Here is a 27,667-nt window from a genome sequence, read left to right as displayed (position 1 = left end):
CTGTTTCTCTGTCCTTTGGATCCAAGCAGGTTGTAACCTGCTCTGCTAGAAACACATAAGCGCCATATCCATATGCATCTTGTTAGGGCTGCTGGGACGGGCATGACTTTGCAAAGCCACCTTTCATTGAGATATTCAGGTGGTTCTGTGACACCCACACTGAAAAAAGGGGCCTTAGCATCTTGGAGGCCCTGGGTTCAAATCTCAGCTACACCACTTGGCTTAGGCCAGTGACTTATCTTCTTAGAGCTTCGGTTTTCTCATCTATTAAATAGGGCTAATTGAACAGGTTGTTGTAAGGATTAAGTGAGCCCATGTCAGTTCTGTACCTAGCACAGTGCCTCAAGTTGGCATGCAGGATTCAACAACCCGCAGCCACTTCACTCCACGTTAAAATCCAAATCAAACCGAACACATCATTTCCTTTAAGATGAGAAGCAACTCCACTGTCTCAAGGCAGGGGATTTTCCTCTGAAACCCAGGCCCGCAGATTACAAGGCTATTTGGCTTGTGTGACCCAATTAATAGCCCTCTGTCCCATGGGCCCTTGCAGACACCTCACCTCCTGCCCCAGGGACCACTCAGCTCAGTGAAGCCTGCCCACCTGTGAGGACAGAGGCGCCCACCTTCCTGATGAGAAGAAACTGCGTCAGAAGGAAAGCAGCCCAACTGGTTGCTGAGCTGTGGAAAATAATTAAACCAGGGGAGAGAAAAAAACCACTTCTTTAAAAAATCAGGTTAGGTATGAATGTGCAGGGCGTGGCCCCCTGTATAATTAGGCACTCTGCTGGCTCTGGGAGCCGCCTGCCTCTCCCGGCCCTGGCCCGTTGTGTCAGGCTCTCCTGCGGCCCCTCCTCTCCGCTCCTCCTCCTCCCTGGTCCCTGTAGGTGTGTCTCGGGCTCTGTGGCAGCCTGTCCCACTCCCGGCTGAGACGCCGCCCGAGAGGTCACCCACCCTCACCTCCAGCGAGCCCGACGCCGACCAGCCCGGTGACCCATGATGGAAGCCGCAGATGCCTCCAGGAGCAATGGGGCCAGCCCGGAAGCCAGGGATGCCCGCAGCCCTCCGGGCCCCAGCGGCAGCCTGGAGAATGCGGCCAAGGCCGAAGGCAAAGAGGCCAAGACCACCAACGGGCACGGCGGGGAGGCGGCCGAGGGCAAGAGTCTGGGCGGTGCCCTGAAGCCGGGCGAGGGGAAGGGCTCCCTTTTCTCGGGAAACGAGTGGCGGCGGCCCATCATCCAGTTTGTCGAGTCCGTGGACGACAAGAGCTCCAGCTACTTCAGCATGGACTCCGGGGAAGGCAAGCGGTCCCCCTACGCCGGGCTCCAGCTGGGGGCCGCCAAGAAGCTGCCTGTCACCTTTGCTGAGAAGGGGGAGCCACGCAGGTCCATCTTCGCGGAGCCCCGCAAGCCCACGGTGTCCATCGTGGAGCCCGGGGAGGTCCGGCGGAACAGCTACCCCCGGGGCGACGCGGGCATCCTCCTGCGCGCCAAGTCGGGCTCCGAGGAGGTCCTGTGTGACTCGTGCATCGGCAACAAGCAGAAGGCCGTCAAGTCCTGCCTGGTGTGCCAGGCCTCCTTCTGCGAGCTGCACCTCAAGCCCCACCTGGAGGGTGCCGCCTTCCGCGACCACCAGCTGCTTGAGCCCATCCGGGACTTCGAGGCTCGCAAGTGCCCCCTGCACGGAAAGACCATGGAACTCTTCTGCCAGACGGACCAGACCTGCATCTGCTACCTCTGCATGTTCCAGGAGCACAAGAACCACAGCACCGTGACGGTGGAAGAGGCCAAGGCCGAGAAGGAGGTAAAGACTCTCCTAAAGGCTCTCCTCCCTCACCGTGTCCTCCGACCTCATCTTCTCCACTGTGGGTTCCCAGGGTCTGGGGCTTAAATCTCTGCTGTCCCTGGTTCTTTTGGAAAATAGTTCTTTCCCCTCTACACCCTCAGGCCGGGAGTCAGAGGCGGTTTGCCAGTCCTCTAAGCCTCAGGAGACAGGCATTTTCTAGATGAGCAAATAGGCGCTTGGAAAAAATGAGGGGCTTGGCCAAGGTCATAGGATAAATTCAGTCAGTCAGGGAATCAGCACTAGATCCTGGGCTCTGTGTTTGGCTGGGTGTTTCTTTTTTCCTTTTTTTTTTGTTTTACTTAAGGGGAGAGAATTCTTCCCACCTAAGTAAGGCTGGCCCCTGGGGAATGGGTCACTGGCGAGCAGGAGGGAACTTGGGGACCACTTTAATGTCCTTTTTTCTGGCTTTAGAGCTGGCCTTTGCCGTACAGTGGCTTCTTCTTGTTCTGTCTGATCCCCCAGCCAGTCTCTTGACTCCCCCAGTGGCCTCCTTTATCCTTCCCTCAGCCGGGCCCTGGCACTTTGTGCGTCTGGTTGTATGTGGACGTGCCTCAGCCTGTAGGTGGACACTCCTGGCGAGGGCTGGAGTGTGTGTGTGTGGGGATGTGCGTATGTACACACGTGTGTTTTACATGCACGTGGGTGTTTATGTGCGTATGTGGATGTTTGCATGATTGTATATGTGATACGTACGTGGGTTTGCGTGCGTCCTGTGTACGTGGTTACGCCTGCACTTCTGTGGGGAGGAGCGGAGGTGTGCGGAGGCTTGTGAAAGTGGCTCACCTGGAGAGGGTGTGCGGGGCTACAGGCTCGGCTGTGGCTGCCGCCCCCGGCCCTGGAGGGGCTGGGCTGCTCTCTGCTCTACAGCAGCACAGCACCCTGGCCTGGGCAGCCTCCCGCCGGCACGAACCTTCCTGGCGGTCAGTGCAGGGGACTCGAATTTCTGCACCCCTCAGAATGAGGCAGCACAGGAACTCCTCTGTCTCCAGCCTTCCTGACCAGGAGTTTGTGGATCACTCTCTCCTTTTACCCCCTATCCACACCCCTGGGCAGGAGGGATGAGTCAGAGAAGGGGGCAGACTCAAAGATCCTTTCTAGGAGCCTCATTTGGCCCAGGAAAAAGGTGACCCTAATTCCCCAGCTCCCTGACCCCAGCCTGGCTTCATGCTTCATGCAGGGAGATGGAGATGGGGCACCTGGAACTCAGAGTTCATGTTCTAATTCTGGGGCAGGACTCAAAGACACAGTCCTCGCTCTTGAGGTCTCATGATGTAGGTCAGGAGACAGAGCAGACGCACAAACCAGTCTGAGGCGCACCCGCCCAGTTGCATAGCAGCGGCCGTAAGTAAACACCAACTCGCAGAGGACAGAATGCCAGCCTGGATGGAGAATCAGCAGTCTCGTCCGTCTCCTCTCCACCTTGCAGATGGGGACTCAGGCTCAGAGAAAGGAAGGGACCTGTCCAAATTCAGTGCTTGAGGAAGAAGACCCCTGAGTCTCTTCCAGTGTTTGAGAGCAACTTGGGGGGAGGGCGTTGAGGGGGATGGGATTCAGGAGGTGTGTGTATTATTATTATTATCAGGGGAAAATGTCTCATCCACTGGAGTGACTTTAATGGTGGGAGCTTCAGATGATGTGTGTGTGTGTGTGTGTGTGTGTGTGTGTGTGTGTGTGTGCGTCAGCAGCACAGGTAGGCAGGGGTGGGTGGTGCTGAGCAGCTCAGTGGAGACGGAGATGGAGCAGAGCACATTGTCCAAGCCCAGCTCTGCTGGAATGTCAGACGTGGGGGGTGCTGGCGCAGCGCAGCATCAGGTGGGTTGACGGATCAAAGTGAACAAGCGTGTCAATCCTGGCATTCTTTGGAGGCATCCCCTGCAGACCCAGACCTCAGCCCACACATGTCTTTTTGCAAGGAACCCTGTCCAGAACCTGTTCTGCAGGCTGGTTGGTGGGGCACAGGTGAGGCGATCGCTGCCCTGTCTTGGCTACTTGCGTGGGGCTGTAGACAACACCCAGGGCTGCGGTGCTCTCCTCCTGGGCCTGAGCTCTACCTAGACTCCAAGCAGAGGCAGTGCTGGAGAATGGTGTACCAACATGACGATCCTTCCTCTGCTGGCCCAGGTCAGAATGTTTCCAATTCCACTCCAAAAGCCACGAGGCATTTGACAGCTGTCCTGCGGTCCACCCCTCTGCCGCTGGACGTTTCCTAGGCTGGATTAGATTGATACGACTACCATGTACATATCCATCCCTTCTGTGTCTCATGGCCCTTCCTTCTGTCCATCCCGAGTGCCTTCTGCTGCATCACGGGTCGGGGTGGAGGACTCTTGGCAGAAGGCTGCTTGCTGTGGGGGAGCCTACCTGACCTCTGGACCCATGGGTGGCCCTGCCAGGCGTGGGTCCGAGTGGGCTCTGGGTTGGTAGCCTGGCAAGGCGTGTGGAGGAGCACTCAGCCCAAGAGTGAGGTCCTAGCTCAACAGTGCAGCTCAGGTTCAGCATCTCGGCCACTTTCCCGACTCCATCATTTGGCTTAGGTCATTTTTGGCACCATGGCCTGGGTCTTTGCCCTTCGTCTCATGGCCCAATTCTTCCATGAAGGCTGAGCTGCTGGGCTGCGGGGCATGGGCCTGTCCTTGAGCTCTGGGAGCTGTGCCGGTCTGGGCAGGAAAGCTGTTTGGGTGGCCAGCCATGGCCAGGAGTCGGGGAGAGGAGCCAGGCTAAAGGGCTGGGACCACCTTCCCTGGAGATCTTAAGGGGGAAACTCCTGCTGTGGGACAGGGTGGGTGAGGAAGGAGGTAGAATGACATCTGTGGGCGTTGAGGGGAAACAATGAGACAGAAGAGGTATGGAGACAGGAGGCAGGGAAGGAAAGTGATGGGCAGGCGGGTGAGAGACACCCCAGTCCTTGGGGAGTACATCTATGTGCCGGGCGCTGGCCTAGGCATTTGCACGGTTACTCCCGGCAACAGTCCAATGGGGTGGGAGAAACGGCGCCTATTTCATAGGTGAAGAAATGGGCTCAGAGATGCCAAGAGACTTACCCAAAGTTATACCGCTGGAGAGTGGCAGACCTGGCATTCAGGCTCAGTGTGACCAGGCTGTATTTTCTCCACCATTTTAAACTTTTTTAATTAAAAGAAATTTAAAGTTTTTTCAATTAAAAAATTTTTTTAAATAGAATTGGCAGGGGCTCCTTGGGGATTCTGATTCAGGGGGTCAGGGTCTGGGATCTGTGTTTTTCAGTCTCCCTTTGGGATTCTAACGTGTAGCCAGATTGGAAATCGGGAATCTGGCCAATTTCACCAGGAAGAAACCGAGGCCTGGGGGGTGGAGTCGCTTCTCAAGGGCCCACTGCGGGTCTGGGGGTGGCCTGTGTGCTGCTGTTCCCACCCCATCTTGCCCCTTCCCCGTCCTGACACCCGAGGAAGCAGAAGGAACAGTGAACCCCAATTAAGCAGATTAATCCTGGGTTGTTTGATGTCTGGGTGGAAATGGGGAAATCTATCCAGCATTTCAGATTCTTATCCAGATAATTACCGTTTGTCTTAAAGTACAAATTTGGCAATTAACTGGCTCATTTAGCAAATGTCACAGTCAACGGCCCGCATGGTTAATTCAGGCCAGGGGAAGATCACGACTCCATCTCCCCTCCCCTGGGAGCAGCGCAGGTGCACGTGTCCAGGTGAATGCTCAGGTGTGTCTGCACCTGAAGGCCCCGTCTAGGCTGAGGCATCACCAGCCTCTGGCCTCCCCTCTGCTCTCAGGAAGACCTCTCCTCCCCTAAGGCTGGAAGGATTTCAAGACTGGGTGGTCTACCCAGCGCCCATCCCAGGCACTGGAGCTAGAGGCATCCGACATGGAGCAGTGTGGGAGAAGGAAACAAAGAAGGCATTGAGAGACAGGCCTGGGCAGGGTGGAGGGAGGGAGACAGTGGGTAGGAGGAAGTCAGGAGGGAGGTGTAGATAAGGGCGGAGCTGAGGCCCAGTCAGACATCAGGGGATTTAATCAGATTCCAAGGGAGGAGGGAGAGGGAGAAAGCTGGGGCCTCGGGGGGTGATGGGAAGGGTGCAGGGAGGAAAGGGGGTGACAGGGAAAGAGGCAGAATCACCAGGTTGCACCCTCTGTGAAGTAGGAGAGCCTGGGCAGGAGTGAATGGCACAGTCAGTGTCCTAGGAGATACAGAGAGTAGCCTGGAGGTTGAGATCACAGAACAGGAGCTGAGTCCTGTTGCGTCTTGGCCTTCCCACTTCCTAGCCGTGAGAACTCAGGCAAACTACACAATCTTTCTAGGCCTTGGTTTCTGCATCTGTAAGATGGGATAAAACCGCTTATCTCCACAGGGGCTTTTGCAGATGAGAGGAGAAATGTCGGCACATAGGAGATGCTCAATAAGGCAATTAGCATCCTTCCTTCTCCCACTGCTGCAGGAGAGCCCAGTATTTGAAGGCTCCCTACATTATATTGTTTCCTATATCCTGCCTCTTCCAGCTTTTGTGCAGCCCTGCCAGCAGGGGAAAATTGCCAGGAGCCAAATGGATGCTGGACACATCCCCAGAGGTCTCACCCCAAACGCTCCTCTCCTGACAGGGTAGCGCTCACCCCAGAGGTGAGAACGGACCCCTCCAGCAGCAGAGATTTCCCAGCCCAAGTTCCCTCCTGAGATCCCGCTGTGTCCTGCAGGTCTGGGCTTGCAAGGCCCGCTCTCAGCTGGTGTTGACTTCCCTAGCGCCCCAGAGAAATCAAGAGACCAGTTTCTCCTCTGCCCTGACTGATGCCTCCACCCTCTGCTGTAGACAGCACGTCTCCGTTTTTGAGCCTGCCCTTGAATGTTTCCAGATCAGCCGCCTCTCCCTCTGCCCCTCCCAGGTCACTGACCTCTGGCTCCTGTCTGCAAGCCTCCCCCTTCCCTCCCTGGACCCCAGGGGCTGACTCCCTCTGCCCTTGGCCTAGGCTCTCCATTGTTCTAAACCGCTTGTACTCGGTGCCTTCTTCCTCCCTCTTGGCCAGTGAGTCTGGCTCACATCAGACCTTTCTTTACCTGAAGGCCCCAAACCAGCCCCGCCTCCTCCCCCAACAGCTGCCAGCAGGTCCCCCCACCCAGCATCTCTGCTCACTAGGCTGGCTCCTCCTTCACCTTCTCTAGGCAAACCTCCCACATGAAGATGGTTAACCCGCCCACACCCACTTTAACCTACCTTCATTCTGTTTCCCCTAGTATCCTTCAATCTTCAATTATCCAACATCTAAGCCCCAACTTTGCATCTTCAGCCTAAAGTCTTGTTCTCCCTGCCCCCTGCCACGCACACCTCACTCTATATCCCAACTGTGCACACAGCACACCTGGACCCAGTACCGCGGCACATGCCATCCTTACCACCGACCACCACCAAGACCTCACCTGCTCGTGCCTGCCCACTCCCCTTGCCTCCTTGTGCCCTGCTGGCGTGCCCACCACCCCGTCATCTCCCCTCCCTACCTGGCTCCTGGTCCATGGAAAGTGCCCCACACAACAGTGGTGATGGGACCACTGGTCAGTGCTTTCTCTGTGCCAGGCTCTTTCTAAGAGCCTCACTTGCCTGCTCCCAGTTCATCACACAACCTTGCTGGGAGGCGGCCCTCTTACCACCTCCATGAAAGATGGAGAGACTGAGGCACGGAGAGGTTAAGTTACTTGCAAAGGTCATCTCCCCAGAGGCGGTGGTCACTGGATTCACACCTTTGGACTCCCAGTTCTGGGCTCTGGGGGTCTCCCTCCTAGATGACCCAGGCTCCTTTCATGGAGGGAATGCCCTGCCCACCCTCCCGCCCCCCAAGGCCTGGGGGTGGGAGTGAATGTGCTTTTGTTCTGTTTCCCTGGTTCTGGGTGCTGATGTGGGGGCCCACAGGGTGAGGCTCAGATCTGCCTATCGAGCCCAGGCTTCTCAGGAACCTTCTAGGCTACCGGCTCTGCCAGCCTCTGTGTTCTGGGCTGTTGGCTCTGTCCCATGTGGGTCTGGTTGCCTTTGATCCCAACCCTCCCGTGACCGCATCTATTGACAGCTGACATCACCAGCCCTTGTCCAGAGACCAGGCCAAATCCTCATCCACGACTACTTCTATTCCCCTCTTCTTGACAACCGTTTTGCGTCTCTGGTGATGGCATTTTCCGTGTGGCGGAATTTCCAGCCCACTGCTGATGGGGCACGTGCTTCCTGAGAAGAACTCAGTCTCTTGCCTGGAGAGCCCGGGGTGTGGGCGAGTGGGGGGTGCAGGGGTTGGAACACGGGGCTTTCTGTCCCGGTTCTCCACCAGCTCCTTGGCCCTCTGGGCACTTTCCCAAGAAAGCCAGGAAGCTCTCTCTCCCATCAGTCCACTTCCCTGGCTGTCCGCCCCAGGGACCCATCAGCAACCCCGGCCTGGCAGAGCGTCCAGTGGGTGTGATGTGTGGTGAAGTCTGCACCCAGCTGCTCAGGGCTCCTTGCCAGCGGAACTCACATTCCCAGTGGTTTGTGGTTTCCACAGCTTGACTCTTCTTGTGGGTTCCTCAAGGAGATGGCTGGAGAGAGGTGGGACTCTGTTTTCAAAACCCAGCATAGCAAGGAGATCTTGAGCACTCTGGGGTGTTCTCAGATGCCTTGTGCTTCCTGCTTTTAGACGGAGATCACCCACCTGGCTTCTAATCTGAAAGTTGCTTTGGGAGCACCAGTGGGGAACCTACAGAACAGAAGGGGTGCCTCTTGGCTGAACTGGATTGGCCTTAGCTTCATGCCTTTCCTTTGACTCTGTCATAGCTGCTTTTCAAAGCAGGGCATTTTTCCAATGGAAGGAAACTATTTTTTCATTTCCATCAGAGCTCGCATCCCAGCGCACTCCTGGTAAGTCCTTTTCCCCACCCACCCCGGACCTCACAGCCCATGTCCTCTTCCTGAGCCGAGGTTCCTAGAACATCTCCTTCTCTTCTCTTGTCCATCTTCACCGCCTCATGCACTAGCCTCTCTCCTCCCCCAGGGGCCCTGAATAAAGTCCCGGTCTTGCCCAAACTGCCGACTGCACTTCCTTTCTCACAAACAGGTTTATAGCCGTGCTTGTCCAGGCGGAGTCCCTGCTGGCAGCATCGCAGGCTTCTGCTTGCAACACGGGCCTCACGTCATGTCATAGAAACGCTGCACATTGTTACTGCCACCGGACACTCCCTGGGCTGGGCTGGGTCCCCATTCTCCTCTAAGCTGTTCCGCAGTGGCTCCAGATCCATTGAAAGGAGTGGGAACCCCATTCAGAGCTCCCATCCTGCTCACATTGGGTGGATGGCCTGGCAGAGGATCAGCCCCTATAAAGATGTAACTGGGCTGCCCAGCCCCAGAGCCCTGAGTTTGTGGTGAGATGGCATCTGACTTGTTGCTGGATCCTTGGTGGCTGGCATGATGCCTGGCATATCCGAGGGCCCAATGAGTGTTTGCTGACTGAAGGGCTGAAATGATGTGTGGTGGACCCTCCCCCAGTCTGTCCCCTGGGTGGGCCCGCTCCCTGATTCTCTGGTTCTTTTCCACCCCCTCCTCCTGACCTCTCCTCTGACCCTGACCCTGACCCCTTCCCTGCAGACGGAACTGTCACTGCAAAAGGAGCAGCTGCAGCTCAAGATCATCGAGATCGAAGATGAAGCGGAGAAGTGGCAGAAGGAGAAGGACCGCATCAAGGTGAACAGCCCCCAGGCACCCCCTGCCATGCAGCCTGGAGGAGGTGGGCCTGGGCCCTGTCCGCGGTCCCGGGCCCACCTTTACACTGCACTCTTGTTTCCTCTGGATGCTGTTACCCCCTTCGGCATTTCCACCAATTCCCCTTCTAAGTCTGGGCCAGGCATCCGGGCGAGATGTTGTCCAGCACCTTACGCTCATTTTATATCATCCCATCAAACCCTGGACCAGCTTGTCCTCCAGTGTGTCTTCCAGTGTCCTCCGCTGTCTGTGCTGCCCACCAGACTACCCAGCCACCGAACACCTGCCATTTCCCCTCTACTTGTGCCTGTGTGGCTAGATGTACGCCTGCCATGGTTTGGATACTTGTAAACTACAATCTGAAATCATTGACTCTTGACCCTGGCTACAGAAACAGCCCATCAATTCACTTTCAGAATGATGTTTGGTTCTAGTTGAGGTTTTCCTAACTCCCAGAAGTGGGAACTTCTGGGTCCATGGAGTTGTCCAAAGGTGGAATGATGGCTCACGTCAACCCACCAAAGGGCAGAAGCTTCAGATAATTAAGGAAAGGTGGGCTGTAAAAGCCCCTGGCTGTCTCTATCAATAGATGGCATACCTCAGTGATGTCTTTGAATGAGATTCTTGCCTGAATACGCTTGTGGGGTCGAGGTGGTAGAAATGCCCTCACTCTGTGCTGGGAACCTAAAGATGCACCCACTGGGGAGGTCTTTAAATTACTGAAACCCTCCTTCCTCTTTCCAATTACTCTGGATCCAGAGCTTTACCACCAATGAGAAGGCCATCCTGGAACAGAACTTCCAGGATCTGGTGCGGGACCTGGAGAAGCAAAAGGAGGAAGTGAGGGCTGCACTGGAGCAGCGGGAGCAGGATGCCGTGGACCAAGTGAAGGTGATTGTGGATGCTCTGGACGAGAGGGCCAAGCTGCTGCATGAGGACAAGCAGACCAGGGAGCAGCTGCACAGCATCAGCGACTCGGTGCTGTTTCTGCAGGTAACAATCTACCCCTCCGCCATTCAGTCCCTCACTCCTTCCACCCGCTACCCAGACCCTCATCCAGTGTCCGTCTGTCCATTCATCCATCTAGCCACCATCCATCATCCAGCCATCTATCCATCCACTCGTTCCATCCAAGCTCCATTCCATCTGTCCATTTAACTTTTCCATCCAAGCCATTTCCCTCCCTACTTTAAAGATGGCACACAAGTATCACCTTGTACCAACTTCAATTGATATGTACTAGTAGTGCTCTAGGCTCAGAAAGAAAAAGTTCTGTGCCTGATTTGTGATGCCTGCTTTGGGTATGGGGGGCCATATAAGTGCTGAATATTTGTTATCTTTGCTCTGTCTATTCCTCCATCCATCCTTCCCTCTGCTAGACTGTATTACTGCGTGCCCAATACTCTATTAGGTGCTGTGGAGAATGGAAAGGTGTAAGACATGGTTTTTGCCCTCAAGGAGCTGCATACCAGCTGGGAAGATAAGACACGTACAATTAGAGAACAATATAGAAGTGTGTGTAATTAAGTGACGGAGCGTGTGGCTCAGGAGATAAGTGGAAGCTCTGGGAAGGGCAAGCCGGCTGGGGTGATCTAGGGAAGCTCTGTGGAGGAGGGGGAATTTGAACTGGGTCTTGAAGTCCTGTCAGGATTTGAGAAGGAGGAGGGATTCTCCTGGGACGGGGAAGGAAAGTGAGAAGTGCCAAAGCATAGAGGCAGGACTGAGTGCGTGTGCAGGGGAGGTACCGCCACAACCGACCCACGACGCTGTAGCTCCTTGCATTTCTTTCACTCCCAAATACTTCACAGCTGGTGTCTCTCCCATAAACCCCTACGAAGTAGGCATGATGCACCCAGTTTAAGAGATGGGAGCCATGGAGTCACACATCTGATGCTCGTGCCATCAGGGATATGAGCATCCAGTGGATGTTAGTTGAACCCTTTCATTTTACAGAAGAATAAATGAATGCCCAGTGAGGAAAAGTGGGGCTAGTTAAGGGCAGGGCTGGATCTAGGACCCAGCTCCTCTGGCGCCCAGTGCTGAGTCTGCCCCTGCAGACACGGGTCACCCGAGCTCCTAAAGACCAGGAAGGTTAATGGCTTCTTTCCTTTCCTGGTAGGAATTTGGTGCCCTGATGAGCAACTATTCCCTCCCCCCGCCCCTGCCCACCTATCACGTTCTGCTGGAGGGGGAGGGCCTGGGGCAGTCGCTGGGCAACTTCAAGGACGACCTGCTTAACGTGTGCATGCGCCATGTTGAGAAGATGTGCAAGGCGGACCTGAGCCGTAACTTCATCGAGAGGAACCACATGGAGAACGGTAAGGCCCTGCAGGTGGGCAGGCCCCAGGGCCATGGATGTTTTCTCCCAGGTCAGTTCCTGCTGCCTGGTGCAGGCTGGCATCCAGCCAGCTGGTGCCTCGCTGTCCCCAGCCACCCATCCCACTGAAGGGTGTTTGGACTAGGATACAGGGATGGTACCCCCTTCCCTTGAACTTACTGCCAAAGTTATGCAGCTATTAGAAGGGGACCCCAGGGCAGGGAGCATCCTGGGCACTGGCTGCACAAATGTCTTTTTCCCATGGGTTGTTCTTCCAACTCAGGGATTGGTTTCATTCAGATCTGCATCTGACTGGGGGCCCCAACCCAGCAGCTGTGTGGGTGCTGCCACTTGTAAGGGCCAGACTCCAACCTGGTGGCTTTGCAGGCTCCAGTGGACATGACCTAGAACTGCACCTGCTTGGAGGGAGAACTTGCCTGTCAACCATCACTGTGCTGAGCAGTGTTGAGCCCAGAGGCTGGACTTGGCCTAGTGGCCAGGCTGGGGCACAGTGTGTCTCGGTGACTCACCAGCTCCCCTGAAGCCAGTGTCTCTTCTGAATAACAATGTCTTCTGCAAAGCCAACTGAATCATCTCCCAGAAAGCCTCCTAACATGAGAAACTGTCCCCATTAAGTCCTTTTCCACCAGTCCCAGCCCAGTCCCTTTAGGGCCTGAAGCTGGGCACTTTCCCCAAACCCCACCGGGTGGCCCAGGCCTTGAGGATATGGCCTAATTAATGACTTCCAACTCCAACACCCCAAAGGAAGTAACTCCTGTCTTTGGTCTCTGAAAGGAGCATGTGATTCTTTGGGGGTTGAGAAGTGGGTAACGTGCACAGACAGGCTAGGGCTCAGGGGGTGTATGGACATCTTGGTGATGGTGACACCATAGAGCGTCCCTGTAAGATGTGGGGGACAGTCAGTCACACCTAAGGGCAGATGAGCCATTGCATCAAGATAATCATTTGGCTTTGAGTAGCACTCAGATCCTGAAATCTTCCTGATGACAGTGGGGATAATGCTGATGGTGACGGCCCACAGTGACGGGCCTGAGTGCAGGCTCCGTGTGAGCTCCTCACTTGCCTTACCCTAGTCTCCTTGCAGGATGTACTGCCTTTCACAGATGAGAAGGCAGAGGCTCAGAGGAGGAGCTATTCAGAGGGCACAGAGCTAAGCAGGGTGAGCTGGGTTTCACACTGCTGTTCAGTCCCCTGCATCTTCATATCCGAGATGCTGCTGAGGCTGGTGGCCGTGTAGAGGAGTTGAGAGTGTGATGATCACAGCCCCTGGGGTACAAACCTGGTGGGGGATCCCCTTGGCTAAGGTCTGGCCAGACCGGTGAGGATGGCCCTGACTTAGTTGGGGTGGCCTGTGAGCCTTGCAGAGACCCCCCACCTCCTGCTGCCCGCCCACTGTGCCATTTCTAGGTCATGATTGTGTTGGCGGGGTCCTCTGCGCAGGTGTGGCCCTGTGCCCTGTATACGGTGTGCAGGGAGGCGGCCGCCAGGAGCAGTGTGGGTGCAGCTGATGTCAGCTGCCCTACACCTCTGCCTGGGACCCTGGGCCTCCGTGTTGGTGTTTTGTCACTTTTGTGTCACTGGGAGTGTGTCTGGCTGTGGGAGATGGGGGATGAATCAGACCGCGCAGTGACCATCCTCTCTTCCTTCATGGCAGCCTGCCCACCAGACCCAGGACTCAACCCCACTGTCAAAGACCCCAGGGGCCGAGAGGAACCAGACCACCTTCACCCTGGGCTTGGCAGGGAGGGAGCTGGGCCCACACCTAGCAGGACACTTGTTTGGCCCCTGCTCGGCCCACGTGTTGGAGATGTGGGATAGGGGTTGGAGTCATTCACTCCTCTTGCCTAGGAGAGAGGGAGAAGGGCAGAGGGAAAGCAGACGAGGAAGCAGCAAGAGAAAGGAACGGGGTGGAGGGCGGCTGGGGGAGGCAAGTGTGGAGCCACAGATTTGTCTGAGTTCAGGGCTCTGCTGGTGGGGGTAGCGGGGAGGGAGCAGTGACCCTCCAGAGCAGCTCACGCCCCTTGCAGAGGCTCAGCTAGCTTGATCTCTAGGCATGGAGGCCAACTCTGAGTCCCCATTCCACCCCCTGGGCTGCCAGCAGTGGCTGGGACAGAGCCAGGAAGTAGGGATGGGGGCTCAAACCCCAAATCTGCCCTTATTGGCCATGTGACATTGGGCAGTGGTTCCATTCACCTCCTGAGCCTCAGTTTCCTAATCTATCACGTGGGGATCTTCATACCAGCCCAAGGGTTGATGTACACATCAAACAAGAGACGGAGCGCAGGAGCGCCTTGTAAACTGCAGAGTGCCGTGCACACTGTCCCACACACAAGGGCCAGTCCCAGGGAGGGTGGATGGCCCACCGCAGACCCTCTCTCACCCCTCAGGAGCTCGGGGGCAGAGGGGATGCTGGGCAGGGTGCCCTGAAGTTGGGGACCTCGCCTCTCACTGGGACAGAGGGGCTGTGGGCTGACTCAGTGGAGCCCAGCGACGCCTGCTGTGGGTCAGCCCCTCCTCCCCACCTGCCCCTCCACTGACCTGACCTCTGTACTTCCCAGGGGGTGACCATCGCTTCATGAACAGCTACAGCAACAGCTACACGAGCGAGTGGAGCGCCCCGGACACCATGAAGAGATACTCCATGTACCTCACGCCCAAGGGTAAAGGAAGGGAGAGGATCATGCCGCGTGGTCCACGGGGAGGCTCAGCTGGGTTCCCCCACGGTGACCTTCGTGGATGCCCCCGGGGAGGTCCCGGTGTATACCTGTTTCCCAGTGTAATGAACAGCTCCTCCCTCCGGCCTCAGTCTAGCATCTGCTCACCTGTGATTCAGGCAGTCCCCTCAGCCCACACCCTCTTCTCTCCTTCCAGAGGGTCTCCTGGCTACTGGTCTCACCCACTCCCATCCGCCAGACTGAGCTGTGTTTCACTTCCCCTTGGGTTTTTGTAGTCCTGTGGTAGGGCTGGCTCCTCCAGAACCATCCTGCTCTTCAAGACAGGAGAATGGATGGCTGGTCTTTTAAATTCCTCAGCCCTCCCTCTCAGGAGGCCCAGCCTGGGGGGCGGCGGCCAGGTGAGGGTATAGACCAGCGCCTGCCAGTCCTTGCCCTGGGGCAGCCTGTCACATTCTTTGGGGCCAGAAACAAACCACAGCAATGTCCGTTACATAAGGGTGGGTGTGCCCGGTGGAAGGAGGGGTGTGTGCAGGTGTGTGTGTTGGGAGGGGATCAGAAGAAGAGAGGGTGTGTAGGGAAAGGGGAGAAAGAAGACACGGGGGAGATGCCAGGAGCCAAGAGTGGGGAGCCCTGAGGTCCTGCGCACTGACTCACACACAGACACAGTGGGAGGGCCCCGGGGATCTGGAGAGATGAGCTCAGCAGAGAGGAACCTCAGCTGCCCCACCCAGTTTGAAAACAACACCTGGGCTTCCGGGGAGGCAGCTGGCCCCCAGGGCCCCCGCCCCACATTCCTGGTTGGGGCCAGGTCCGGGCTGGCCAGTCCTACCCCCTTTCCTCCCCCAGGTGCTGTGTTTTGCGCCTTGTTCTGTAAGAGGCTGAGCTGCACTGACCAGCCATCCCAGCGTCCCTGGCCCCGGCTTGGGCCCTTCTGGCTCCTCATCTTCTGAGTTCCAGACCTTGACCTGGCGTTGAGCCCCCCAGCTGGCCCTTGCTTGGCTCGCCTGCTCTGCAGAAGATGGAGGGGAGCAGAGCAATAATGAGGGGTTGAGGAAAGAGCGTGGAGCTCCCCCAGATGTCACTCAGAGAGCCAAGGCCCGGACACCCTGGGCTGGTAGCTGCCCCCTCACTGTCTCCGTCTGAGAAGGAGGAGGTTGGACTCAGCTGTTAGGAGAGCTTCCAGGTCTGTCACTGTAAGTCAGGCTGTGACATTTGTAGGTAGAAGAAAAAACAGGTTCTTCTGGTGTCTCCGCCCTTGTCCTGGGGACAGGAGGGAGGAGGAAATCTGCCCTCTGGGAGCTCCCAGGCTGGGGATGGAAGCAAGGGATGGGCCAAGGAGAGTCAGCGAGGAGTCACGAATCAGGGCCACCGAAGGCCAGTGGCCTGAGTCTGGGAGCCCTAGGACAGTGGGATTGGGCAGTGAGACTTTCCAGGAGAGGTTAGTGTCCAGGCTCCCTGAAGCAGGGGCCATGTGCTCGGTAGAGGGCATGGCTGTGATGGGCAGAAGGAAGGACAGCAGGTGCAAAGGTTTAGAGAAGGACCAGCACCTCGGCCAGGATGGGAGTGAGGGCGGATTAGGCAGGAGGCGGGGAGCCGATGAAGGACTCGGACACCTGTGGGTGGCGCGTTGTCCTCATCTGTAAAGCGGAAGTGTGGAGCCCACTCTGCCTTCCTCCCAAGGCTGTTGTAGAGCTCGAATGGGGGAGGAGGGAGACACCTGTGCTGTTTGGGGGCTGTCCCTGCGGGAGCGTCCCCATGGTGGAGGAGGTGTTCCTGGCACCAGCTCATCAGGTGCCTGCAGGTGGCGGCCCTCACTTCTCCAAGGGCACAATGCCTCTCCTCCCCAACGGCGGCCATGGCCCTCCTTCCTCACGGGCACCCCATTTCCCAGCCTCTGGGGTGTCAGTCACACAGGGCCTGGCTCAGGAGGGAAGCGTTGCTTTTCCAGCCTCTGGTGACCCTCAAAGCCCCCAGATAGGGTAACCACACATCTCGGTCACTCCAAGACTTTCCAGGTTTACTGATGCCATTGAAATAACTGTTTTGTTTTGTTTTGTTTTTTGCAGTGGGGAGGGTAATTCGGTTTATTTATTTATTTTTTAACGGAGGTACTGGGGATCGAACCTCGGACCTGGTGCATGCTAAGTGTGTGCTCTACCACTGAGCCATGCCCTCCCCCGTTGGCATAACTATCAATAGCACCCCTTTCACTCTCGAAAGCGTCTCGATTTGAATGGTAAATGACGCGGTCACCTTATCCGCGACCCAAGGGAGCTGTCTTGGTGGTAGAATCCAGGTCCTGGGATAGGCAGTAGGGGCTGTTTGTGGGTGTTACACCCCTCAAGTTAGAGCCACAGGCCCCCAGCTGAGCCAGGCCCACCTCTCTGTGATGACAGCCCCTCCTTGTGTGCCTCACAGGTGGGGCCAGGACGGCGTACCAGCCGGCATCCCCCAGCCGCCTCACCAAGGAGAAGAACTTCAACAATCTCTATGGAACCAAAGGTAGGAGGTGGCGTGTTTCGAGGGTGGGCAGGGCCTGTGTGGGGGCCCCGCAGGCAGGGGTGGGGAGCTGGGATGGGGTGCGGAGGGGAGGGGTCCTACGAGCATCAGGTGTGTGTGTGTGTGGTTTGCACGTGTGTGTCTGTGTCTGTGTGTGTACATGTGTGTGACATCCTTAGGCTGAGGAAAGCCTGCCGGGCACGCCAGCACCACTGGAAATCCCTGAGTCCACACGATCTTCTCCCTGAAGGATGAGTCAGGGGAAGGTGGACCCCGGGGTTAGATGTGGGGACCACCCTCAGGACCTTTACTGATTTGGGTGGGATTCCTGTGTCGGAAAGTCACACAGTGGTTAAGACAGACCAGTGCAGCAGTAAATGAGAAGTCAGGAGCCGTACGAAGTGGGCTGTCCCTGGAAACCCAGGAGATATTGCTGCCAGTGAGGCGAGCGGGGAACAAGCCATTAAGACCCAGAAGAGGTCACGTTGGGGTGGAGATGCGGCTTCCCCAAAGAGAGCTGCCAAGTACAGGGTCCCCTCTGCCCGGAGCACTGAGGGCACCACTGTGCTGGGGGCAGGGTTGAGCCCTGGATAAGCCCAGATTTCAGGGGCTCCTGGGACATGCCAGCCACGTGCAGGGAGGGCAGGGACTGGGTGAGCTCCACCAGGGCCCCCCTCAGACACAATAGCAGGAGGTCTGAAGAGGCGAGGAAGGGAGTGAGGGTGCTCTGCAGTGAGGACAAGGCCCCCGGAGGTCTGGAGTTCCGGGCACCGTAGCCAGGCCTCTGTGTCCAGGGTTGGGTTCACGTTGTTACCACCACAGGCTGTGAGCTCCGCGAGGGCAGAGGCTGGGTCTGTCCTGTTCCCTGCTGTGGCCCCAAGGCCCAGAAGGAGGAACTCGGCAAACATTTGCTGCACGAGAGGAAGAGGGGACAAATGAATGGGTGAAAGAAACGGCAGGTGTATGGGCCCTCGGAGCCTTGGCTAGAAGTGCTCTGTGAGGCTCCTGCTACAGAGCCGGCCTGAGATCCCTGTGGGAGGGGGTCCATGATGGGGCAGGCGGCCAGCCCCAGCCGTCTCTGACCACCGGCCCGCTGCAGGCAGCTGCAGAAGATCGCCAGGGCTGGTGGGCTCCGGTGTGGAGTGAGCTTGACTGAGGGCAGCCCCCCACACTCTGGGCTGCCGAGAGGGAGGCGCTGGGGGCTGCATGGAATGCCCTGGTGGTACCCCTGCTATTCCTTCCACGTCGTCCCCGCAGCCTCTTTCCCTCTAGACTGCAGGGGCGTACTTGCAAATGGACACGTGCAGCCGATTCAACTTGGCAAACAGAATTTCAGGGCTTGTATCAGCTGCCGCCGTCTCCAAGTTCTAGCGCGTTTGTACTTACTTGTTCCTTTGCTCATCGGTTCATCCATCAGCCGTACAATGAGCACCTTCCAGGAACCAGGCTGGCTGCCAGGCTCTGGGTGTGATGCTGGGTCAGACGAGCATAACACCTGCCCCCACGGAGCCCACTGGGGGAGACGGACCATTGAACGTGCAATTACAATGTGATGCAGGGCAGGGGGCTGAGACACACGCAGACTTGGGAAGCTGACACCTGAAGACCCGGCACAAGAACTTGCTGAGCCGGGTGAGCAGGTGGACTATTCTAGGCAGAGGACCTGGTCTGTGGGAAAAGCCTAAGGCAAGAGAGAGCCTGGTGTGTGTCAGGAACTCAGCGCAGCCTGGTTGGAAACTTGAGTGATGGAGAGGAGGAGATGGGGGGAAGCCAAGAAGTAGACGCAGTGGTGAGGGGTGGGGCAGCAGCTCACTGAAGAGCTAAGGGCTGTGTTAAGGACATTGTACCTTAATCCAAGGGACAGGATGACACTTTATAGTTTAGAGGGAGAGCTTAGATGGCAGGAAGGACTGGCTGGAGGCATGATGGGTGGCAGCCCAGCAGCATCCTGGCTTGAGACATGGTGGGGGCTGGAGAGATTCACAGAAATGGCCACTTCCCGGCCTCTGTCATCCCCCATGCCCGGCTGCTGAGGGCTGACACCTCTTTCTTTCCCCACCAGGTAACTACACCTCCCGGGTCTGGGAATACTCCTCCACTGTTCAGAACTCCGATGACCTGCCTGCCGTGCAAGGCAGCTCCTCCTTCTCCCTGAAAGGTGAGCTCCCCTCTGTCCGACTCTGCTTTTCCAGGTGCCCTGCAAGCCCTGGGGCCTTGGTCTCTGATCACCAGTCCCACCTTGTAGGAGTCAGAGCCTTGCCTCCATCACATCTCTGCTGTCCAGGAGGGCTGGACCACAGCAGCATTTCTCAGAGCTTGACCACCACACTCTGGTCTCTCAGGATGCACTGTGATACAGGCCTCAGGGTCAGGGAGGTGGTGACATGCCACAGCCTCTACATTCCCCACCCCAGACATCCCCAGGGTACTTCCATCAGGCTTAACTTCTGAGTCTTCCAACTGCAGAAATCTTTAATTTTGTCGCCCAGTGGCTCCCAGCCTCTGCTGACTCTAGAATCCTGTGGCCACATTTATCAGCATTCCACGGAGCCAGAGTCCTGCCTAGTGCCCTTTGGGACAGGCAGATTGCATGACCTCTACGATCTCCCAAGTCTGATTCTGTCCCCCAGAGCAATTCTGACACGTTTGAGTGGTCAAAACTGGGCCAGACCCAGTTTTGGGTCCCACATTCCTTCCGAAAAGTCCAAGGGGCAGCTCTGGTGGGCTGTGGTAAGAGAAGACCTGTCTGTCTTCTAGCCCGCAAGACATCTGGCCACGGGTGGGTGGGCTCAGGGGGAGGGAGTGGGAACAGGGCTGTGCGGGGCAGACAGACCCCCAAGCAGTGGCCTCAGGCAATGGCTTTATCATCCAGCTGTCCCTTCCGGATTGGATCCCAGCCGATGCCCAGCATGGGGACTCTTGGAACTACCAGCAGGGGGATAAGATGAGAAGGTCCCAGCCTGCGGGATTCCCAGGCCTGGAAAGCTCTGGGACTTGCCTTGGCCTGTGTGGCTTCCAGCAGATCCTCTCTGCTCTCTGGTCAAGCTTGGATCAAAGGCCACCCAGCAGGGAGGACGGCCACCCTTAGCTGTTAATTGGAGTGTTAATGCTCCCCAGAATCTCCCTGTTGGCCTGCAGAGCCTCCAAAGGGGAAGGCTTTGGCCTAGGTCTGCCCTCCTCAAATACACTAGGACCCTGGGAATAGCCCAGGGACATCTGTTGTCACCATCACACAGATCTGCTCACCAGATCCGCTGGGGGTGGCCGTGGATGGGGGTTCTGGGCAGGGGCCACCGGTATGGGAGGACTGACCCCACCTGCATCTACTCTGGGGGTGGGGAGGAGGCAGGGAGTATGCTCAGGGCGCTGGGGAGGGCTGAGCAAGGGCTCTGAGAGCAGCAGCGCCCACGGAATGTGTGGCTCCCTCTGGCCCCTCCTGGGACCAGCGCTAATGCCTCTCTCTCTCCCAGCAGGCACTGGGAAAGTCCCCTATCAGTTCACCACCTTGGGACAGGCCACCACAGAGTTTTCCAAACCACTGGACGGCAGTGGGCTGTTTAAAAATAATCCTGGTACCTGCCTGTTTTGCATCCCCCAAACCCTTCTCTCTCCCACAGCAGGGCAAGTGGGACATCCTATGGGGCTCTCTGCCACTTCTAGGGTGTCCTGGTGCCTCCTCCCAGAGCCTCCTGGAAGAGGATGCATGCCCCCACTCTGCCATCCTTAGCCCACCCTCCCCTGGATTCTGCCTGCTGTATAGGCTGGTGTCCTGGACCACTCCCCTGCCCCATCCCTGTCCCCGTCTCTCTCATGGCTTACCTGGGATTTTCTTTCTGGGAATTGAGAAGTGAGACTTGAATTCTCCCCTCTCAACCTCCCATCAGGACCTGAGGAACCTCTCTTCTCAAGGCTGTTCCCACCCCTAGAAGCAGGGAGACACTGGGTTCTCTGCTCTGTCTCCCCGTCTTGCCAAGTGCCAGCCCCGGGGAAGGGCCAGCTTTGCTGGCAGCCTGGCAGCGCTGCAGGTGGTTTCTGGGCCTGACCAGCTCGTCCACCATACAGCAGGCCAGGGCGTCTCCAGCCGGCTCCTGCCAAGGACAGACCCTGTTTCTTTCTTGAGCTTGTCTAAATCCAGGTCACAGCCTGCTCCCTCCCAGGCACCACTGCCGGTGTCTGCAGCTGAGCGCTGACACGGAGAGGACTTTTCACAATTCTGTGGACCGGAGCTCCTTACAGGTCCCACTGGGCTGCTTACAGGTCCCACTGGGCGGGGAGGTGGGCGCAGGCAGCGCCGCCCAAGACCAGCGCCTTCGGGACCAGGCCCAGACAGTGCCCACGTGCTCCCAAGCCCTTGGGCTTGCTGTTTTAACCCTGGATTGCTGCCATACAAATGACTCCCCCTCTCTGGGCCCCAGCCTCCTGCTTGTGAAGCAGGGAAGAGGAAGCAGAACTGGGCAGGAGGAATGTGAGGATGAATTTTAGAGTCCAGCAAACCTGGGTTCAAATGCTGCCCACTGATTATCAGCTGTGCAGCTCAGGGCAACAGAAACAGGGAGAGCCCATGTGGAGTCCCAGCATGGTGTTTGGCACGAGCAGGGCCAGTGAATAGGGGGCGTCATCTATGCAGTGCGGGGGTCGGGGAGGTGGGCAGTGGGGTTGGGGGGTAGTTGGAATGAGCACCTCCTGGTGGAAATCCTGGCAGGTTGTGCTTATAAAGTGGCTTTCCAGGACTTTGGGGAGGGAAGGGGTCTATGTTGTGAGCCTTGGGGGAGAGGGGGGAATTCCTTGCAAGTAGTATGATCCTGACCTGGATTTGGGGGTGACAGTCCTCTGCTGCCTGGCCCGGCCCACCTGGCCTGCTCCTCCTCCTTCTGTCTGCCTTGGTGCCTCTTCCCTTTGGCCCGCCTCCCTGGGAGTTTTCATGTCGACCCCCCTGGCTACTGCACGCCTCTTCAGGGATGGCTGCACTTGGTGATGGGCTGGATGGAGCTTGGCGGCCACTTTGCAGATGGCGTCTGTGCTGCTCCGGCCCTGGGCCCTGACCGCCAGCCCGTGCTCTCTCCGACCCCAGCCTCTTGTCTCCCCAGGTTACCCCTCCCTCATCAGGAGCCAGAGCCCCAAGGCCCAGCCTCAGACTTGGAAATCTGGCAAGCAGACCATTCTGGTGAGTGAGGGCCACCAAGAGAGCCTGCCTGGGCACGAGCATGTCCAGAATGGGCATTGAATGGGGCTCCCAGGGGCAACCGGCCACCACTTGCCCAGGGCCTGTGGGAGGATGGTCTCTGGGCCATTGGGATGGAGGGAGGAGGCAGCAGTGGCCTGAACACCTGGGTATTCCAAAGAGCAGTAAAGAAAGACCCAGGGCTACTAGGCAAGGGGCTTGGGTAAGCACATGCTTTCTGGGCCTTAGTCATTTAATCTGTAAAGTGGGCAGCCCTGGTTTCTTTTTTTATTTGCAAATGGTTGTTGGGCCCCTATGCTTATGGAATGGTGTCCCGGCAACACCAGCTGAGTCCAGGGGACAGGTATCCTGGAGATGAGTCCCATTTCCTGGGGGCGAGTCTCCAGCTCTGACAGCATGGAGGCCATCTGGATGATAGTGCAGGTGAGGCATTGGCTGCAAAATTAGGAATAGATATATTTAGGGTTCAATGGCTAGTGACCCTGAGTTGGGGGCATGAAAGGGCAGCGCTAGAGGGAAGCACGGTTTGGGGGTCCAGCCACCTGCTGGCTGCGGAGTCCCGGGTGAGTCAGATCCCTCTCTGGGACTCTTCTTTACTGTATAATGAGGGATGAGGCGATCTCTCGTACCCTGTAGACTCGTCTGAGCCCTGCCCGAGGCCTCGGCGATCAGGGGCTGTTCTTCACGTGCTATGACTCCACCTCCCCGAAAGCTCTCTCCTGAAGGCCAGGCCCTGCTGAAGGAGTCAGCCAGCTGCCCTGGGATGTAGGTGGCACCAGCTGGGCACGGGGGCTGGAGCCCAGTGTTCTCTTTGCACTTGGAGGTCAGAGCAGGGAGTGGGGATTTGCTCCCGGCTGCGGTGACTGGGCTGGCTTAATTGGAGGGACTCGTTAATTTGCTGGCGATGGAGCTAAGTGATGGTGTGTGTAATTTGAGCTGGGCCCAGGGGCACTGCAACAGCAGGACTGCAAAAAGCAGATACGGAGAGAAAAGGAAGGTTTCTATTCTTGGGTTCGGTCCTTCCCCTCCCTCCCACGTACTCTCCCACCCTCCCAGAACCCGGGTCCCAGGAAACAAGGCTCATCACCACCTTGAGACACCTGGCAGGGCAGGGTTCAGGGGAGCTCAGCTGGCATCCAGCACTGCTAATGTGGAAGGATGCCAGCCTGGGAGTCAGGACGCAGGGGGCCTGGCCCGAGCCCTCTCACCAACTTGCTGTATGAGTCATTCTTCCTCTGTGCCTCAGTTTCCCCATCTGTAACATAAGTAGGAGGGCCTAGATGATTTCATAGCTTTCTAACTTCCATGTGCTGTGACCCTGAGCCAGGGAGGACGCAGGGGTGTGTGTGTGTGTGTGTGTGTGTGTGTGTGTGTGGGCAGGAAACAGCCTGCCCTGATGCTGTGCCCACCTGCCATCCTGGGCTCTTAACAAAACTGCACCATTCACTGACCTGCGATCCATTTTATTGACCCAGCCTTCCTGTAGGAAAGCCTTCAGCCATTTCTGGGTCTATTCACTTTGCCTTATTGATTACTTTGGGGTCCAGGCTGTAAGTAAGGGCTCAGGAGACCTGGTCCAGGCCCTGGTCTGCCCCAGAGGAGCTGTGTAACTTTGGCTATGTCTTTCCCTCCCTGGGTCTCCATCAGTTCCACTGTTTTAATAGGTGGTTTAACCAAGGTCTGAGCTAAGGACTCTCAGCCCGTCGTCCTGCTGTGGACCAGACGTAGGCAAGGAGCTACTATAGATACAAATTTCCAGGCAGGCAGGGCCAGGGGCAGGGCTGGGATCACTCTTGGGGGTCTCCTGTATTGGAACCAGTGGGATGTGAGGTGGGCCCAGGCTCTGACCCAGCTCAGGGGCAAAGCCACTTCCAGAGACCTCCCTAGAGGCCAAGGGTGCTTGCGGGGGCAAGTGGTGGCTCAGATGTGCTCTTCCGTCGCAGCCTGGCAAGCAATTTCTCAGCGCCCTGATGAAGTGATTGGGAGGAGAGGGGAGCTCTGATTTTGTGAAATTGCTGTGGGACGTAATACACAGGGCTGGCAGGAAAGTTGTCACCGGCGCTGTCCCAGAGATGCTCCCTGAATCCCGATGAGGAGGCCGGGTTGAAAGAAGCAGAGGGGCTGGGGTGGGAGGCCCCTCAGTCTGTGTTGGGCTGGGATGGTGGTCTGTGCCCCCTGCAGCCCCTCTGTCAGGGAGGATAATGCAGGGAGCAGAGGCCAACACTTGAAACTCAGAAGTGTTGCACTGACACGTGGGGGTGGGGGTTGAGCTCTGGAGCCAGACTGCTGGGGCTCGAATCCCAGCTCCTCTGCTTACCAGCCGGGTGACCTTGGGCAAGTTGCTTAGCCTCTCTGTGCCTTGGTTTGCTCATGTATAAAATGAGTATGATAATAGTAACCTGCTTAATTGGGTGGTTGTAAAAATTCAGCGAGACCATCTACATAAAGCCAGTGAGTGTAGTTCTGTAGAGCAGAAAACGCTACCAATATTAATACAGAATGGGAGCTAGGATGCTGGGAGGGGAGAGACAGTGTGAGGAAGCTGAGGTTCAAGCTCGCCAGTTGACTGATGGAATGAATTCTAATTAGGATGTGAGCCCAGGACTCTATAGCACTGGGGCCCGACCCCAGTCACAGGGGAGGTGGAGCTTGCGGGAGGCCACGGGCCCCTAGAATTGTTGGGGTTCAGACCACAGCTGCTTCCCAGGGGAGGGGCAGGTGCAGGGGTCTGGCTGGCTGCTCCACTGCCATCCCACCTCCCTAACTGCTCTTGTCTCCCCCGCAGTCACACTACCGGCCATTCTACGTCAACAAAGGCAACGGGGTCGGGTCCAACGAGGCCCCGTGAGTTCCAGGAAGGCGGGAACGAGGAGCCGCCACCCGCCCTCCCCACCGGCCCTGTGGCTCTTGCTACTCTTCTCATCTGTGTGTGGTGGGGGAGCCTGCCCTGCACTTGCCCTCCCCCAGCCCTCAGCCCGCTTCTCAGGGCCACCTGGCCTGCCCCCTCCTCCCCATTAGCCACGCTCCATCCAGGAACGCCCCACTGCTTTGTGACTCACGGTCACCGTCTTTCCTGCGCTCAGAGGCCAACCCTCACAGGCATGCAAGATAGCGGGCTTCTCTCCCCTAACTCACCACCCTCTCCTCTTGGCTGGGGTGGTTGGGGCCAGTGGTGGGGGCCCAGATCGTACCAGCCTGCCTGCCCTGCCCAGGCCCCTGCGGTCTTCAGGCCCGTTGGCCATTTCTCTCCAAGCCCCGACTGCGCGATGCGGTCAGTAGGAACCTGGCCACGACAGCTGCCCATGTCCCATCCACATGGGCCCACTTCTTCCCAGCAGCCCGCTCCCCCCCAGGAAGAAGACTGGCCCCGTGTGCCCTGCTCTGGTCCCCCCACCAAAGCCCAGGCTGGCAGCACCTGGAGCTCTTGGACACTGCAGAGGGAAACCTCAGTGTCTTGGCATCATCCTGCCTGGCCTCGGGTCCCCCCACGTCCACCTTGAGTCCACGGTCCCTGAGGACCCGCTCTCCCAGCTGGCAGGATGATCTTCACCAAAATACACCTTTCTTCTACCTGCTGAGATGTTCCCTTGACAAGATCTACTCCACCCATGAAAGCAGCCACTGGCCCAGGTGCCCTGAGGGAAATGGAATTTACCCATGGAATTCCATTAGTTTTATAATTTTGTTTCTCCTCGGCAATGGGAAGTGAGCTGGCCGGTGGGAGCGTGGTGGGGCTGGTAACCACCGGTGCTTATTTACAAGGGTGCCTTGCCCCTGCCTGTGCCCTCGTCCACTGCCCCCATCATGGTCCTCCTCCTCCTCCCTCTCCCTACCCTCCATGTTGCATGTTGTCACAGGGCCCAGGGGCTGGAGAGGAGCCCAAAGCAGCAGCAGTGAGGCGGGGGTCACCTCTCCTCTCACCGCCCCCCCTCCCAAGGGCCCATGGGGGCTACAGGGAGAGGGGCCAGCTAGCAGGGGTGCGGGGGAGGGAGGGGGAGGGGTGGGAGGGGTGGGAGGGGAGGGAGACACTCAGCTTTGGGCTTCCCCTCCTGAATAAACCATTGGTCGCTCACTTCTTTGTATTGAACACGCGTTTCCTGGAGGGTCACCAGAGGGACCGGCTGCAGTTCTTCTGGACACACTTTTTCCACCTCTGCTGAATAGGTGGTCCTCTCTCCTCTTTTCTCCAGAGACACGGCTCCTTTGGGTTTCTCTCCCACCCCTCCCCACCCACCCCCACCTGACCCCTGGGGGCAGTGCAGGAGACTGGACCTTTCTGAAACAGGCCTCCGTTAACAGTGAGCAGAAAGGAAGACAGCGGGGTAGAGTCTGGGGGATACGCTGAATACCCTGAGGGCTGTGAGAACTCTGACCCCCGGGCCAGCTTACCCTGAGTCCCCAGAGGGGAGCAGGGCCCAGGAGCGGCTACAAAGAGGCTGAGGTGAAGGCCGAGCAGAGGCTTCAGACCCGAGAGTCTTCATAGCAGTAGGAGGATTTCCTGGGCAAGGGGGTCACAGTCAAGCCCTAGCAGGAGAGTCCAGCTCCCGAGGATGGGGCCGTCCTGCGCTTGGGCCATGGAGGAACAAGACGAGGCCTTCCAGTCCCTGGGAAACCAGAGAGGCCTGGGGGGCAGTCAGAGAAGGCTTCCTGGAAGAGGCAAGCAAGACAGAAGGAAGCGGCTTGGCAGGGAGGGAAAGAGGGTGCAATGAAATCACACCCTTCCTCCTGGTATGGCAGGGACCCTGGGGCCCCTCCATTCTCAGGTCCTTCTTTGCTCCCCACCAGGGGCCAAATGACACCAGAGAAGCAGCACCCCGTCCCCCAGTCACCCAGTAAAATTACCTAATAAGCTCACTGCTGGTCCATCACGGAGGGCAACACCTTCTTCCCCTCCCCACCCTGCTAGGCCAGGAATTTGGAGATGCAAACCAGCAGCCAGACTTCCCAGAATGGGAACAGAGGGAAGCAGAGGAAGGAAGGAAGGGAAGGTGGAGAACCTTCCAGCTTCGGCAAGAAGGAGGGCCTACCGGGAGCGGGAGTGGCGAGCTCCAACCCCCAGAGCCCTCCAGAGATCTGGCAGCATCCCTGGGGCTGGCTGCTGCTCCCTGCAGCCCTGGGTCCTGGTTCCAGGAGCAACTCCCCCTGAGGAGTGTCCCCTCATCCCTAGCAGCTCCTTCTCAGTGGGCAGCCAGTGCTCTGCAGCCTCCCTGACCTTCTGCAGGACCCGCAGTCCCTGTGGCTGGGATGGTAAAGAAAGTCGCTCTCCTGGGCTCCAGGGATGCCCAGACTCTCTGAGAAAGGCCCTGGTTCCCCATATGAGGGGCGCTTCCCCAAGCCACCAGCTCCAGAGGAGGGGACAGGGACGCAGGTCCCGCTGAATTCCCCGGGCTGAGAGCCATGGGGGCAGCTGGGCCCCTGACTGTTTGAGGCCTGGGTG

General features: G+C 57.6%; 1 protein-coding gene across 3 annotated transcripts; it reads left to right on the top strand.

The window, feature by feature from the left end:
* Positions 1-795: 795 nt before the first annotated feature.
* On the top strand, positions 796-26,258 carry TRIM29 (tripartite motif containing 29). Of its 3 annotated transcripts, none has more exons than XM_045515556.2 (10): positions 796-1,803; positions 9,423-9,518; positions 10,296-10,529; positions 11,656-11,854; positions 14,433-14,534; positions 16,968-17,051; positions 19,111-19,206; positions 20,519-20,620; positions 22,136-22,212; positions 25,016-26,258. In XM_045515556.2, exons 1-10 carry the CDS (start codon positions 997-999, stop codon positions 25,076-25,078), a joined length of 1,860 nt encoding a protein of 619 aa, XP_045371512.2. In that variant the 5' UTR covers positions 796-996; the 3' UTR covers positions 25,079-26,258. The 3 variants fall into 3 exon arrangements, with proteins under 3 accessions (XP_045371512.2, XP_045371513.2, XP_010951700.2); XM_045515557.2 differs by having other exon boundaries at positions 797-1,803; positions 20,522-20,620; positions 25,016-26,257; XM_010953398.3 differs by lacking the exon at positions 20,519-20,620 and having other exon boundaries at positions 797-1,803; positions 25,016-26,257.
* Positions 26,259-27,667: the final 1,409 nt, after the last annotated feature.

This window comes from Camelus bactrianus, chromosome 33 (assembly GCF_048773025.1).
Source record: "Camelus bactrianus isolate YW-2024 breed Bactrian camel chromosome 33, ASM4877302v1, whole genome shotgun sequence".
NCBI lineage: Eukaryota > Metazoa > Chordata > Mammalia > Artiodactyla > Camelidae > Camelus > Camelus bactrianus.
Note: the sequence above shows the minus strand (reverse complement) of the source record. Positions and strands in the feature narration are given on the sequence as shown.